Raw genomic sequence first — 14,755 nt, 5'->3', positions numbered from 1 at the left:
AGTTCGATTTTAATTTTCCCCGATTCCATTTGATTCACTTCAATTCAGTCCGATATTGATTAATTTTGGAACATCAGTTCTTCTTAAATATAAAGGAAATGATAAAAACTCCACAAATATTAAATTCCATATTCAATTTTGCAGAGGCAGTAACTGGTTAAATGATTTAGTTTATAATCGCTTGAGTGTCACACAAACATTGACATCAGCATGGATGAGATGAAAACATTTTCACAATACAAACTCCATAATTGTAAACATAAATTCAAATGATTCTGAATTGTCTTGAAGTAAGGTATTACATTTATGTAAACGGTAACTTTTAAGAAAACAGTCGCATACAATAAAATCCAGCCTTTAAAATTCTATTTTCTTATCTAATTTATAGGCGGTTTCGTCATATTAAAATAATCAATTCATGTTTTTATGACTCAATATCAGGCTCAAATATCGATTCGATAGCAATTATTAAAAAAAAAATTAAACTCAGCCCTAGAAAATATAACTGCTATAGTGGGTCTTATTCTTGTTAAGCATTTTGATCCTGATGCATAGTTGAAATATTAAATGTATAATGGACTTTTTCAAAATAGCTCCAGTTTTTGTGGTAAATGTTGTAAGACTTATATGTAACAAAAGCATTGTTTTTCTCTTTGTTTTTATTATTTTTTCATTTGTATTATTTTCAAGGAAACTTTATTTTTATATTATAAGAATTAAAGTTTTATAATAAGGAAACAAAATAATTTTTAATTTAATAATCAGTTACATTGTTCTTTTGGAGAATCAACCACGCACGAGTGAGGTGGTACTCATGACATGACAAAAACGTTCAGGGTACATATGCCAAAAAAGGTTGGAACCACTTCACCTATTAATGTACTGTTTCCATGATATCCTACCCACAGATGGGTAGCCATGGAATGTATGTTGGCAGTGGTGGAGGGATGCATCAGCCTCGAGGGATACACCAACCCAGCTTGCATCCTATGAACCCCTCTCCGGGGCTTCGAGCTCAAGTGCCTCATCCATTCCTGTCTGCTCAGGTCTTGCATGCCTGATCTTGTTTGTTATACGTTAATCATGGTTGATTGACATACTATTAGCCATAAAGGTGACACCATAGAAGGTTGAAAAGAGGAGTGAGAGTAACAGAAGAAGGTGGTGGAGAGAAGTATGAATTTGTGTCTGACTACTGGTATTGGCAATTGATCCAAGGCTAAATTTGAGAAACTTCTTTTTTGGCTTTTAGGAATTCTACATTCTGTAATGTAGTCCCACCACCATTGGTTGTCGCTTTTGTTGTTGTCACTCATGTTTCAATTTCAAAAAGAAGCTTTGTGTTTTATCCAACTCTTGTCACCTCTCCTGCAACTCCAGGTGCCGGGTTCTATGCTGAAGCAGATGCCGTCTCCTGGTGGCAGTGTGGTTGGAGGAGTAGGAGGTGTTGGTTCCGTTGGTGCAGCTGGGGGTGTTGGTGGAGGAGTGTTCCCTCCCCAGATTTCCCCACAACAATTAGCTGTGCTTAGCAACATCTACCCCCACGTGCAGCAATTCCATCTGGTACATGATTACATTTCAAATTTAATTTGGAACTGTTTTTAAGCCTTATTGCATCCCAACGCAGAAACTATGGATTCTTTTTGTTTTCATCTAAGAATTGAATGATTCTCCCACTAATTAGAAGCCTCAATTATTAGGTTTATTGCAATGCATCTACAGTAATTGGTGTTACTTTGGTGTGGGTAAGTGAAAAATGCAAGTCAAAAGTTGATTGTATCCGATGGCTATGGAAGTTTTTCGGTACCGCTTTGATAATAACGCCACAGTGGACACAGAAGTAACTTTAATCTGACAAAAAGTAATGATTAAAAAAAAAATTAAAAAAAATCAGACATGGGTTTTGAATTTGGTTCAGCAAAATTATTTAAAAAACAAAACAGAACCTCATGAAACAGGGCTGGACAAAAATGGTGGTACCTCTAGAAAAGATTGAAAATAATTTGACAGTTGGGCCATGTTCAATCAAGGTGTGTCCACTAATTAGCATCACAGATGTCTTTAAATATGTAGTCAGTCAGTTGACCTATTTAAAGGGTGACCAATAGATCCCGTTCACACGAAAGGACGGTTTCAATGTATCCGCACAAGTTTCTTACCGTTTGGGCAGTTTGTCCACACGGCGGCTCGGTTTTGGAACTTGAAACCGATCATTTTTGAAAACGGGCTCCAGAGTGGAAAGATTCCAAAACGCGTCCCGTACGTTCCAGTGTGGACACCATAGCAGGATAGCTACTCCTCCGGTGATGACGTAATTCTCCCGTGACGGCGGACGAAGCGCCAGTCTGTCAACAACAATGGCGGATAGCTGCGTCATCGTTGTTTTGTGCGCCCTCTTTAGCGTGTTTATGCTTTTACAACAAAATGTTTACTTGAATCACCCGGCATTGTCACGTCTCCTGTGTTGTTTGTCTCACTGATCTGTATATATTACTGGATAGTAGGGGTGTTTAAAAAAAAAATCGATTCGGCGATATATCGTGATACTACATCGCGCGATTCTCGAATCGATTCAATAATCGGCAGAATCGATTTTTTTTTTTTTTTTTTTTTTTTTTTTTTTTTTTTTTTTTTTAGGATTCACACCTTGAGCATGGAAGAATGTTATATGAACGGAACATTAAGCCTTAATATTTTATTTTAATGCTGTTCAAACATGAAACAGATTACAACCTCTATAAGACTGAAATTTCAGATAAATAAATAATACATTTTCATATAAATCTTACACTCTACAAGCTTACTGATTAGTATTTTCTAAATTTGAATGAAAAAAATCGCAACAATCGACTTATAAATTCGTATCGGGATTAATCGGTATCGAATCGAATCGTGACCTGTGAATCGTGATACGAATCGAATCGTCAGGTACTAGGCAATTCACACCCCTACTGGATAGCCAATAGCCAATACGCCCGTGCAAGCCGTTGAAGCCACAGGGCAGCCGTCTTGCTCCTCCCATCTCATGAGCAGATTACTGTTTAAATTACTTTGAAGACCCCCTTTTATCGCTCATTTGCTAGACCCCAGAGGCATCTATTGTTGAATTAGTTATAATTCTTTAAAGGGGCATGACACAAACTTAAGACTCAAACTGGAGAGTTAAAATAACCATATTTTTCACCCGCCCGCACATGTTTTACGAATTGTATAATAGACTGGAGGCACTACTGTGGCACAATGACTGTTGCCCCTATTTTCCTGTAAAGTGAAATCATGTTGGCGTGGTCGGGCCGGAAACATGAACTTTTGCTCTGAGCATGACGTCATGCTCATGATCCTGGCCGTGTGCGTCGCTGGCGTCCATTCCACGTTTTGCCAGAACTGTGCAAATGTGCAAAAACTCTGAATTCTGCGAATCCTTTAATAAAAAAAATGTGCAAGTTCCCTCCTGTAAACATCATATATAATTCATCCATCCATCCATCCATCCATTTTCTTGACCGCTTATTCCTCACAAGGGTCGCGGGGCGTGCTGGCGCCTATCTCAGCTGGCTTTGGGCAGCAGGCAGGGGACACCCTGGACTGGTTGCCAGCCAATTGCAGTAGAGGTGGGAATCTTGGGGCACCTCACGATTCGATTGCGATTACGATTCAGAGGCTACGATTCGATTATAAAACGATTATTGATTTCCCCCCAGGCAGCAGAAAAAAACCAATGTATTTTGGTGCTTTTAATGTTTCGTACATTAGTTACAAAAATAGTACAAACGTCCTCTCAGGCCTAAATAAACTACTATTTCAGTATCAAGTTAACAGTTCAAAACAGTAAATAAAATACTCAAGTCCTCATTCTGTAACAACAGCTTTTAAGTATATTCAGTCTTCAACAGAATAAAACATAGCATTGAGCAAAAATATATTATTTTTATCCACTCAAAAGTGCATTGAGGTATAAATGAAAGACAATGTGAACTACTACTTCAATACAAATGCCTAAAAAAAAAAAAAAAAAGTGCTTTCCTGCTTTTTAAGTTGTGTAAAGATGAACATGTAAACATTAAAGTTTCTCAGAGGTACAAAAAAAAAAAAAAAACAAACTCAAGTGCTTTTCTGCTTTTTAACTTGTGAAAACATGAACGTGTAAACATTAAAGGGATCGTTCGGCTTTTTTAACATGAATCTCAATTTGATCCTCACCTCCCGTGTGTGCGATCAGCACTGACTTCTTTCTGACAGCGTTCGGTGACACGCGTTCATGTTCGACGTTGGACGAGAGGAAAATAGTCCAGCAAGCTGGCTGGGGTCTCGGAAATAAAGCCTTTTTCTTCTAAAAAAAACTATTTGTTTTCAAAAGCGTGATACATTTCCACCACAATACTCTTTTCTGAATAAAATCAGACGCCATTACCGCCAGCCACTACTTTTCTGTTCGTTCGTTCGTATCACTGCGCGGCGCCCTGTAGAACGCTAACCGACGCACTGCAGCCAGCTAGCTGATACTTCCGCCTGAAGTTGTTTGCCTTTTCGGAGCAGGTCTGATCTCACGAAGAGGTGGGTTGGTCAGCTCAGCCATGCTTGTTGTTGTTTTGAATGTCGAGGCGTGAGTTGTGGATGTGTACTCTCGGTCCGTCCCATTAAGCGTCCCGAAGACCGCGCGCGCTACTGCGTTTCGGTTCCGCGTACTTTTCGCTCCGGTCCACTTTTAGTTTCGGTTCCCTTGGCATATTTATATAATCGGAATTTGGACTTTTGTGAATCGTTCTCGATTGTTCCACGGCCGAATCGTGAATAATCTAAGAATCGGAAATTTTGCACACCTCTAAATTGCAGTCTCATATAATTCATACATTGTATTTAAGTCAAGTTGTAAAATGTCTGAAGTCCTCTTATTTATCCATCCATCCATCCATCCATTTTCTCGACCGCTTATTCCTCACAAGGGTCGCGGGGGGTGCTGGCACCTTTCTCAGCTGGCTATGGGCAGTAGGCGGGGGACACCCTGGACTGGTTGCCAGCCAATCGCAGGGCACACAGAGACGAACAGCCGTCCACACTCACACCTATGGACAATTCGGAGCGCCCAATTAACCTGCCATGCATGTCTTTGGAATGTGGGAGGAGACCGGAGTACCCGGAGAAGACCCACGCGAGCACGGGGAGAACATGCAAACTCCACCCAGGAAGGCCGGAGCCTGGACTCGAACCCGAGTCCTCAGAACTGGGAGGCGTACGTGCTCACCACTCGATCACCGTGCCGCCTTCCTCTTATTTATGTTTAACAAATTTAAAACATCATAAATTAGCCTGTATTAAGTTCTGTGTCAAATGTTCTCAAATTTCGATCCTGTAAATGTATAGGATTGTATGGCGAGAAAAGTTTCTTGGGAGGAGTAATATGGTAGCCTCAAAAGTCTTGGCCTATCGGCTATTTAGATCAGTGGTTCGTCTTTGCTGATCCTTCTTGTATGCTTTCCGTTAATTTCCTATGGCAGCGCTATAGCGCCACTCCAGACTTGCCGTTAAACGTCCTGGGCGTCTTATTTTGGACACTCGCATGTCTTGAAATAGTTCTGTCTGTACAAGATTTGTTTGAGGAATGAAGCCTTTGCTTCCGTGTAAACAGAAACATGAAACAAGAAACATGGCACAGCCTCTAGTACTGTGTGTTCTGGCCTGGGATGCTTTTCTACATCTGGCACAGGTTGTTTGATTGCAGTGATTGCATGAAAAGGTTGTGCAACAAAAAATTAAGCTGAGCACCATCATTTTTGTCCAGGCCTGTTTCACGAGTTTTTTTTTTTTTTTTAAATATGTTCTGTTGACCTATAATTCAAACGTAAAGTCTGACTTTCATTAGTTAATTTTCATTATATTTTATTACTTTGGTAAGTATTTATTTCACCTCTGTGGGGTTTTCTTTCATTAACAGGGGTACCTAATGCGAGCTCCACCATTTCACGTTACCTGCTTTCTAACTCACAGGCTTGTCAGCTCTTGCTACAACAGCAGCAGCAGCAGCAACAACAGCAACAGCTTCTGCAAAACCAGCGAAAGTACCCTCAACCCCAGCCACTCAGACAGCAGCCAGACCCACAGCAGGTAAGCATTACATCTCCATCACAATAGTTTTCTTGAATTTTCATTAATTAGCCTGCCATCAACTGTTCCTAATCAGACTATTTATAAGCAATCACTTCTTTTTTTTTAATTCAGCATTTTTTCTGATCGTGATTTATTTGCCTGATTCTCAGCTGGCCAGGATTGTGGCAATTCTCCAGCAGCAACGACATCAACATGGTGGAGTAACAGCCGGGGCCTCAAAATTATCCCCCTCTCACCTTGGAGGAAGTCTGTCTAAGCAGCCAGTGGTTGACTCGTATCCACCTCCTGGAGTGGCAGGCCCCGTGTCAGACCCGCATTCCAAAATACAAGGGATGTACTCTGGTGAATACAACAAGCAAAATGTTTGTATTGTGTTTAATTCGATAGATATGTAGCATTAGGCGGCAAGGTGGATGAGTGGTTAGCACATGTGCATCTTAGTTCTAAGTTTGGGGGTCCTCATCTGGGTTCCGGTTTTCCTTTGGGGAGTTTGTATCTTCATGCATCATTGCATCTCAATTGTATCTCTCTACAGCAGGGGTCTCCAAGTTCGGTCCTAGAGAACCCCTATCCAGCCTGTTTTCCATGTCTCCGTCCTTCAGCATAGCTGAATCTAATGATCAGCTAATAAGCAAGCTTTGCAGAAGCCTGATAACGATCCCAATCATGAATCAGGTGTGTTAGTGGAGAGATACATGGAAAACAGGCTGGATAGGGGCTCTCGAGGGCCGAACTTGGAGACCCCCGCTCTACAGCATAACGCAGAAATCTGTTGCTGGAAATTCTGCTTCTGCATCATCAGTCATCCAGTCACAGCCTAATAGAAGTGCAAAAAAAAAAAAAGTCTGAAAATGCTACTTTTCTACAGTATGCATGCATGCAATTTTTTTTAACTGTGTAATCTTTTTAGTTAAGCAACGAACGCTTCATGTCAAATTAGCTGTCCATGCATGTTGTTGCAAGGCTTAAGTTCCACCTGTGTACAAGACATTCACCTAATCACAGTGCCAGAAGCGGCCGTGTCACTCCAAAGAAGTAAATAGGAGGAGATCGCTGGTTATAGTGTGAGCGAGGCAGTCAAGTAATAAATTAGCTAAAAGAAATGTGTAGTGAATTAATCTTTTAAATAACAATGTGATGTCCCACTTTCACATTTTTTTGGACAAAAAGACGACATGCCAAAATCAACCAATGAATTGGAAAAGAAAGAGACAGTTAAAAAAAAATAGGCAGTTAAAAAAACACTTCAATCAGAATTTCCCCATGTAATTTTGAAAGAATATATTCTATATAGCCCACTAGTATAAACATGATATTCTGATCAATGTTGTGTTTGTGGAATACAAATTAAACAGCAAAATCCACCAGTTTTTATCCATCTCAGCAAGTGGCACGACTCAGCTTGTGAATGTCACATTACCAAACTTAGAAAACAGGTGTCAAGTGATTGGACATTAAAGGGATTACATCACGGTATTTTATGCCCTTCCATGGTTAACTATAGGCATAATGATTAAATCTTACCTTTGACAGTTGGCGATGTAATTTTTTTTAATGAAATATTAGGTGTTTTGCTGGTTAGTTTTCTAACGCGGAAGTAAAACCCCCGCCTCTCCCCGTGTGATTGCCGCACCCCCAGCGAGCCGACTGCAGTCTGCTGTTGTAGCTCTGTGTTTGAGCATCCCTCTGAATATGCCACGCAACTAGACGCTAGCCAATTCTTCAATAAACATTTGAAACAAAACTGCTCCTTGCAGCAAGCAATCGTGGAGGAGGTGAAGGAAGAAGAGAGAGTGAAGAAGGAGAAAAAAACCCCCAAAACAAACCTGAGCGGGTCATGAACCCGGTACCTGCTGCTTACAGGGCGAGCGCGCTAACCACTACTCTAGTCGTTGAGTTAAGCCTTGTTCACACGGCAGGAGAATTGGTCAGATTTTAGCCCCGAATTTCCCCTCCCGACAATCGTAAGGACTCGCCGACACGCAAGCGATAATCTTAACAGATAATCCTGCTGTGTGTGTCGCCACCACACACGGAGCCTCCCGATATCGGCGCTCGGAAGGACCTCCGACTTGAAATCGGGGATATCCAACATGTTGGATTGTTTTGGCCCGACTTCGCTCCGTGCAACCGATTGACAGTGACATGCAGCCAATCAGAAAGCGAGCCAGCGAGGAAGCCGGTGGGGAATCCAAAATCAAAATGGTCATAACATAGCAGAAAGTCTGTGCTCGCGCTATTACACTCTTTTTATTTTATATATATTTTTTAATTAATTACTTGTATTTTTTTTTTTTTATACACGCACACATTCCCCACAAATAAACGTGGTCTCCGGGTGGGACGCCAACCCGCGCCGGCAGCACCGAGCCGAGTGCAAGCGATGTCTCGCCAGTGCCCATTTACACTCTTTTAAACAAGACCTTTTCTTTTTATGCCGCTTTTTCGGCTGAAAACCAGGATCGACTCATGTTGACGACTCGGAAGCCACGTTTAATCTCGAGAAGTTTTGCGAGACTTCCCGTCACATTCTTGAATGAACTCGGCTCGTGTGTGGTGTGTGATTGTGCAGTGTGGCTGCACACCACACACGGTAGGTTCAAAACTGGAACTCCCGTGATTTTTTTCTCTTCACGTAAAGGCTACTTTTGTCACTATCCCATGGAGGTCTCAGCGAAAGTGGTCGTGCATTTAGTCTGTAGTGGCAATGCAGGGGTGTGTCTGCACCTTATGACGTCAAAGAGTGCCAACAGCTCGTTTTCTCAGGTTGGGAGGGGCTGGTGCTTGGAGAGTAGAATGACCTAGAATTTCTCATTGAGGGGCGAATGGAAGAAAACGCCGCTTTGGTGACTTTGGTGAGGAATTAGCATTTTAACATGGCTAAAAGCTCCAAAAGGTTGATTTTTCACATTGCTGTCCTTTTAACTGAGGCCTGAGCAACTGTGATGTCATTTTCAGTTGACAGTAAGTGGCAAAATGGCTGCAGCTGCAATGGATGCTTTAGAATTTTTGGGAGGTAATCATGCTACGATAGATATACTGTACTAGAGTTTGGCCTGAACATTTTCCATGTTGTCAGGGTTTGCGCCTGGTGGTAACCTGTCAGGATTGGAAGTTGGCAGTCCCATGATGGGGGGGATAAAGGACATGGGAGGACAGCAGTCACGCTTCAAATGGATGATGGAGGGACATTCCCCAGCACCATCTCCCCCTGACTCATCCCTTCTCAAGAATGGTAGGTCAGCAGATGGTTTGTCACCGAATTTTTACCACCTCCCAAACCTCAATCTGCTCTTAACTCACCCTCATTGACAGTGTATTTTAATGATCCATATTAAATGGAAAATGCTTTGAATCAAAATCATACAAAGCCAGTGGTGACATTTTGGCTATTCTCTCTTAAGGCTCCACAGAAAACTGGCACCGTACCCCAGGGAGTAAAATGGGGAACAAGCCCTCCGCATCCAGTTGGCCACCAGGTGATTATTGTTTTTCATTATAGAAAAAAAAGAACAAGCAAATAAAAAAAAAAAAAGAGTTAGACTTCTGTATGCTGTACATAACATTTGCACATGTGTAAGTACAGTTTTATCTGGATTAAATAAGTAGCAAGAGTCATTAATATCATATGTTTGTCTTCTATGATGATAGAGTTCCAGCCTGGTGTCCCCTGGAACGGAATGCAGAACAGCGGAGACCCTGAATCTGACCCCTACATCACCCCCACTAGTGTACTTGGTTCCCCAGGACCCCCAACCCTCAATGATTCTGATCATCAGTTATTGCGAGACAACATAGGTATGCCGAGGAATTACTAGCACTAATTAATTCAGCAGAGAGAGAGAGAGTGCTACACATATGCACACACAAGCACACTGAAAAGCAAAGAGCAGATTACAATTGCTCCTGATGCTGCGTCATCAGTAGGTGAATGGGTAGTCAAAAATGTAAAGCGCTTTGAGGGCCTTGAAGGTGGAAAAGCGCTATATAAATGAAGTGCCATTTGCCAAGTGCCATTTACAAAGTCTTATAATGACAATCTTTCTCAAGTCTGGGTGGAAGTCCTTTTTCTCTCCCTAAACTGCCTAATAATATAAGATGCTTTACACAAAATTCATCGTTCTCTCCAGTAAATGAGCAAGTATTGAGTTGAATAAGAGCTGCTATATTTTCAGTTTTCACCAGTATAACAGGCAAATGTAACTTATCTTTATGACAGCATTGTATCCTGCTATAACAGTGGGACGGGGCTTGGTTAATAATGGCCCAACATGTCAAATATAATATGCTATTTGACTGATTTTAATACCATGCCATAGAATAGTATAGTTTTAATTTATTATCTGACACATACGGTACCCAAGCCCACATGGGTTTAGTTACAAGTAGTCCTGTGAAAGTTAACGCTACTATGTGGAGGATTTCCCCCCAAAATATCTTAACAAGAGCCTTTGTATTTTACCATTTATGACTGAAACATATTCTAATTAGTAGATCAACATCTTCGCTGTTCACCATGGGTACTCCTACAAGCCTCTGGCCAATATTATTTAGGAAGCGTCCGGTCCGAATCCTTTGAATTTCCCGCCCTCTGTCTGCGGGATATGACGTCATGCACGTGCAGTTTGCTTTCCGCCACAGGTGGCAGTAGCGATTTGAAATTTTAAATCTTCCATGTAGCTGCTTTAAAGCGTTAACTAATTAATCAGTTAATCACAAAAAATTATCACGTTAATCTTATATCAACCACACTACTAATTTTGACCATTAGCTGACAGCGGATTGTTACGTTAAAGGTAGCATAGGTTGTGTTCAAGCAATAAACATAACATACATTAAATGGATACTTCACTTATTTAGTCCATTATAGGAATACAAAGTTAATATTTTGTCTATAATTAATTTGATACTTTAATTATTTTTCACGTACAAATAGTACTTTTAAAAACACATTTTGCAACTTGCTGTCGACTGAAAATGACATCACAAGGGCTCAGGTAACCAATCACAGCTCACCTGTTTTCTAGGTTTGGTCATGTGACATTCCCAAGCTGAGCTGTGATTAGTTACCTGAGCCCTTGTGTGTGTCATTTTCAATCGACAGCAAGTTGCAAAATGTGTTTTTAAAGGTACTAATTGTACATGAAAAAAATCACATTTATTATAGACAAAATATTAATGTTTAACTGCCAAAAATGTCTAAGTAAGTAAGTATCCCTTTAAAGTATAGCATTTAATATATGTTTGGCTATGACATTGAGAATATTTGTTGATGTCAAAATATTAATGGTAGCCCATTGCATTAATCAGTACCCACATAATAGCTCTCAGTTTGTAAAAGGTTGCTGATCTGATCCATGTTCTAGATAATCAATCCAGAGTCTTGGTAAATCATGACTGTCACACATCATAAAGTGCCTAACCCCAAATAATCTTGCAATGTTTTTTTTAACAGGGCCAAATCCTGCCCTCAACACCTCACTGCCTTCACATGGTGCCTGGCCCTACAGTGCCTCAGACAGCCCACTCAGTAAAGCACACAGTACAGGTAAATCCTTCTGTTCTCCCGAAAATGAGTTCAGAAACGTTATTTTTGTCAGTAAATTGTTTCCACTGTACTTTATTGGTGCTGAATTTATTCAATAAAAAACAAGAAAGCTCTTAAAGGGGGAGTCAAGTCAAAAAAATTTCTTTACAATATGTTCTATGCACCCACACTAGTCTGAACACGGTATTCTGATTAACGTTGCATTTGTGGAATATGAATTAAGCAGCAATATCCACCCATTTTTATCATTCAACCATTTTGCCCAGTACAAACGCAATATTAGTCAGAATACTGTGTTTAGACTAGTGGAAGGGCATAGAACATATTGTTAAGAGTTTTTGTTGTTGTTGTTGTTGACTTCCCCTTTAATTGTCATTACTCACATTACTGAAATTGATTTTTCGCAACTAAACTTGCCCCATATTTTCCATCCAATCCCACTTTATCTCCAGCAAAGTACTCAGAATACAAATCCAGTTGGCCCCCCGAGCCCATCGGACAAAGCAAGTCGTGGAAGGCCAATCGCAACAGCTCCCAGCTGCCACGCCCCCCTCCTGGCTTGACCAATCAGAAGCAGGGCACACCCTCTCCTTGGGGAAGCGTCGGCCCACGGATAGCCCGGGGCTGGGGTGGGGGTGGCATTAAACCAGATTCACGATTTGGGCCAGGTACTGTCGTCATTTGACTCACTCCTGGTAGCTAATATAAATGGATTCAATTAGGTCATGTCCCACTAAATGGTGTTTTGTTGTGTTTTGTTTTGTTGTTTGTTTGTTTTTTAGGCACAGCTTGGAGTGATGGTGTGGCATCGAGAGGCAGTTCCTGGTTGCTGTTGAGCAATCTGACACCGCAAGTAAGACGGGAGCAAAACGACAATTGAATACAAAAGACAAATTATCTGTTTGACAAGAGTGCTGAATGATGGTGAATGAAAAAATGAATCCTCGTTGAGTCAGAACATGTTAAACCTGAGTCGTTATTCATCTGTATTCTCAAACAAGACAAGACAGGACAATGATTGTTCTGCTGGCTTTACTCAGATTGTGAAGTTGGACATATCATCTATGGCAGGGGTGTCCAAACTTTTTCATTTGAAGGCCAGACACAGAAAATCAGAAGGACGCAAGGGCCACATAATGTTATGAAGAGAAATTGTGTTTAGTCCTAAAAATTGTACAAATAATTTATTGGTGCTTCTGCATATTTAGAAAAATGCTACAGTATATAAACCTTTTTATTTGTAATTTGGCAGTAGGGTTATTATAGTTTTGGAATTTTCCATTTTAGTTTTTATTAGTTTTCAGGGTGGTTCTGTTTTTATTAGTTTTAGTTCTTTAATAAATGCTTAGTTTTAGTTAGTTTCAGTATTAGTATCTTTTTTTTAATGTGTATTACTTCTGCACAATATTTAAAAAACACCATGGGCGCAACGTCATCTGAAGGTGCTTTTCTATTGGCTGCTACTAGATGATGTCACTTCTGTGTGACATACTTTTAAACGTCATTATTCCGGTTGATATCAAAATAAATCTACTAAAAATCACACCAAAGACTAAAATGGAGGACATTTTTGCTCTAATTATAGTTTTAGTTAGTTTTGTAAACATAAAATATAATTTCAGTTAGTTTTCGTTTTTTAAAAATCATTTTCGTTTTTATTTTTTTGTTAACGAAATTGTTCTTTGAATTTTAGTTTATTTCGTTAGTTTTAGTTCACTAAAATAGCCTTTAAGAGCACCTGTGTTTTTCGACACCCTCCCTCTTACTTTGACCATGTCCAAACATTTTTGTTTTTATTTTATTTGAACTAAGTCAAATGCCATTTTTCGCATATGTCGCGGACCACTAAAAAATGGACGGCGGGCCGCAAATGGCCCCCGCGCCGTAGTTTAGACACCTCTGATCTATGGGTTCCACAACTTACAGTACATTCCCTTGTCGCCACCCAGAGATAGGGATAGGTACCGAAGACGGGTGCTTTTTGTGGTATGGACAGATTTGGGTCGGTACTTCCGAGCACCGATTCACGTCAAATTAAACGGTGCTATAATTCGGTTCTGAAGCACCTTGTGACTGTGCAGGAGTGGAAGAGCTGATGATTTTCCATGGCGCACTTGAACGCAACATTATACGTGCATCCGCGTACTGACGTCACCCACTTGCGCAGAACTTCACGCGCTAAAATACATTTCCGGGTTTTGGAAACGAGTGAGATTTTTGTGGCAACAAGCCAAAGAAATACAGTTTCTGAAGTATGGCAGGCTGAGATGAAGGTGTCGGCGCCGTCCTCACCCGCGCACGTCTTCCACCACCCAACCGAATCATGCTAGAAGGCACATGGCTTCACCATCGTTAAGGCATATAGACATTGTAATTTGGATATACTACTTATGACCATATTTTAAATGGCAAAAGATTGTGGCCAAAATGTAGCGAGCATTACAGACCACGTCGGGACATCCAAATGATTAATTTGAACCCATTTATTCTTTGTTCACGTCATGTCCTCTTTCCAACTGTCATCTTTTTATATTTGAGTCCAACGTGGGATCGAACTTTGAAGTCATCGCGCAGCACAAGAAACGAAGATAATATCAATTATTATTAATTTATGTTTACTGTTATTCATTGCACAAAACGTTTATTAAGCCCAGTATGCCAGTTTCACTCAGGAAAATGCACTTTTTAAATACAGGATGTACACACTTTAGCTTTCTCTCAGTCTACACATCTGGGTTTGTTAATCTTTGGTGGTGATTTGATGTGATTGCACCTTTAATTATACTACAGTAATTGTAAAATGTGAAACCTTTGTTTTTACTATTCCTCTCTGGCTCATTTGAATGAAATTTTATTTTTTTAGTTGTCAAGTTTTATATATTAAAAGGTAATTGTTAAATTGATTTTCAAAAGTATTTTACGATTAAATAAACAATGATGAACATTTACTACCACCCAAGTAAATAAAATTTAACAAAAAATAAATAAATTAATTAAAAAAGGGAGAATGCAAAAGTACCAAAAATTGGTATCAGTATTGATTCCCAGGTACCGAGTATTGGAACAATACCATTTCAAATGTGAAAGGTACCCATCTCTACC

At 40.2% G+C, this 14,755-nt stretch overlaps 1 protein-coding gene across 1 annotated transcript in view; it reads left to right on the top strand.

The window, feature by feature from the left end:
• Positions 1 to 14,755, top strand: part of tnrc6bb.1 (trinucleotide repeat containing adaptor 6Bb.1) — a 61,044-nt gene that overhangs the window by 37,291 nt on the left and 8,998 nt on the right. Inside the window, exons 10-19 of the mRNA XM_077502033.1 lie at positions 909 to 1,046; positions 1,381 to 1,563; positions 5,986 to 6,102; positions 6,255 to 6,447; positions 9,185 to 9,340; positions 9,510 to 9,584; positions 9,757 to 9,903; positions 11,561 to 11,653; positions 12,106 to 12,321; positions 12,436 to 12,506. Of these exons, the coding sequence (XP_077358159.1) occupies positions 909 to 1,046; positions 1,381 to 1,563; positions 5,986 to 6,102; positions 6,255 to 6,447; positions 9,185 to 9,340; positions 9,510 to 9,584; positions 9,757 to 9,903; positions 11,561 to 11,653; positions 12,106 to 12,321; positions 12,436 to 12,506 (1,389 nt within the window). The remainder of the gene's footprint in view (positions 1 to 908; positions 1,047 to 1,380; positions 1,564 to 5,985; positions 6,103 to 6,254; positions 6,448 to 9,184; positions 9,341 to 9,509; positions 9,585 to 9,756; positions 9,904 to 11,560; positions 11,654 to 12,105; positions 12,322 to 12,435; positions 12,507 to 14,755) is intronic.

The sequence above is a fragment of the Festucalex cinctus genome, chromosome 1 (assembly GCF_051991245.1).
Source record: "Festucalex cinctus isolate MCC-2025b chromosome 1, RoL_Fcin_1.0, whole genome shotgun sequence".
NCBI classification, from domain to species: Eukaryota; Metazoa; Chordata; class Actinopteri; order Syngnathiformes; family Syngnathidae; genus Festucalex; species Festucalex cinctus.
Note: the sequence above shows the minus strand (reverse complement) of the source record. Positions and strands in the feature narration are given on the sequence as shown.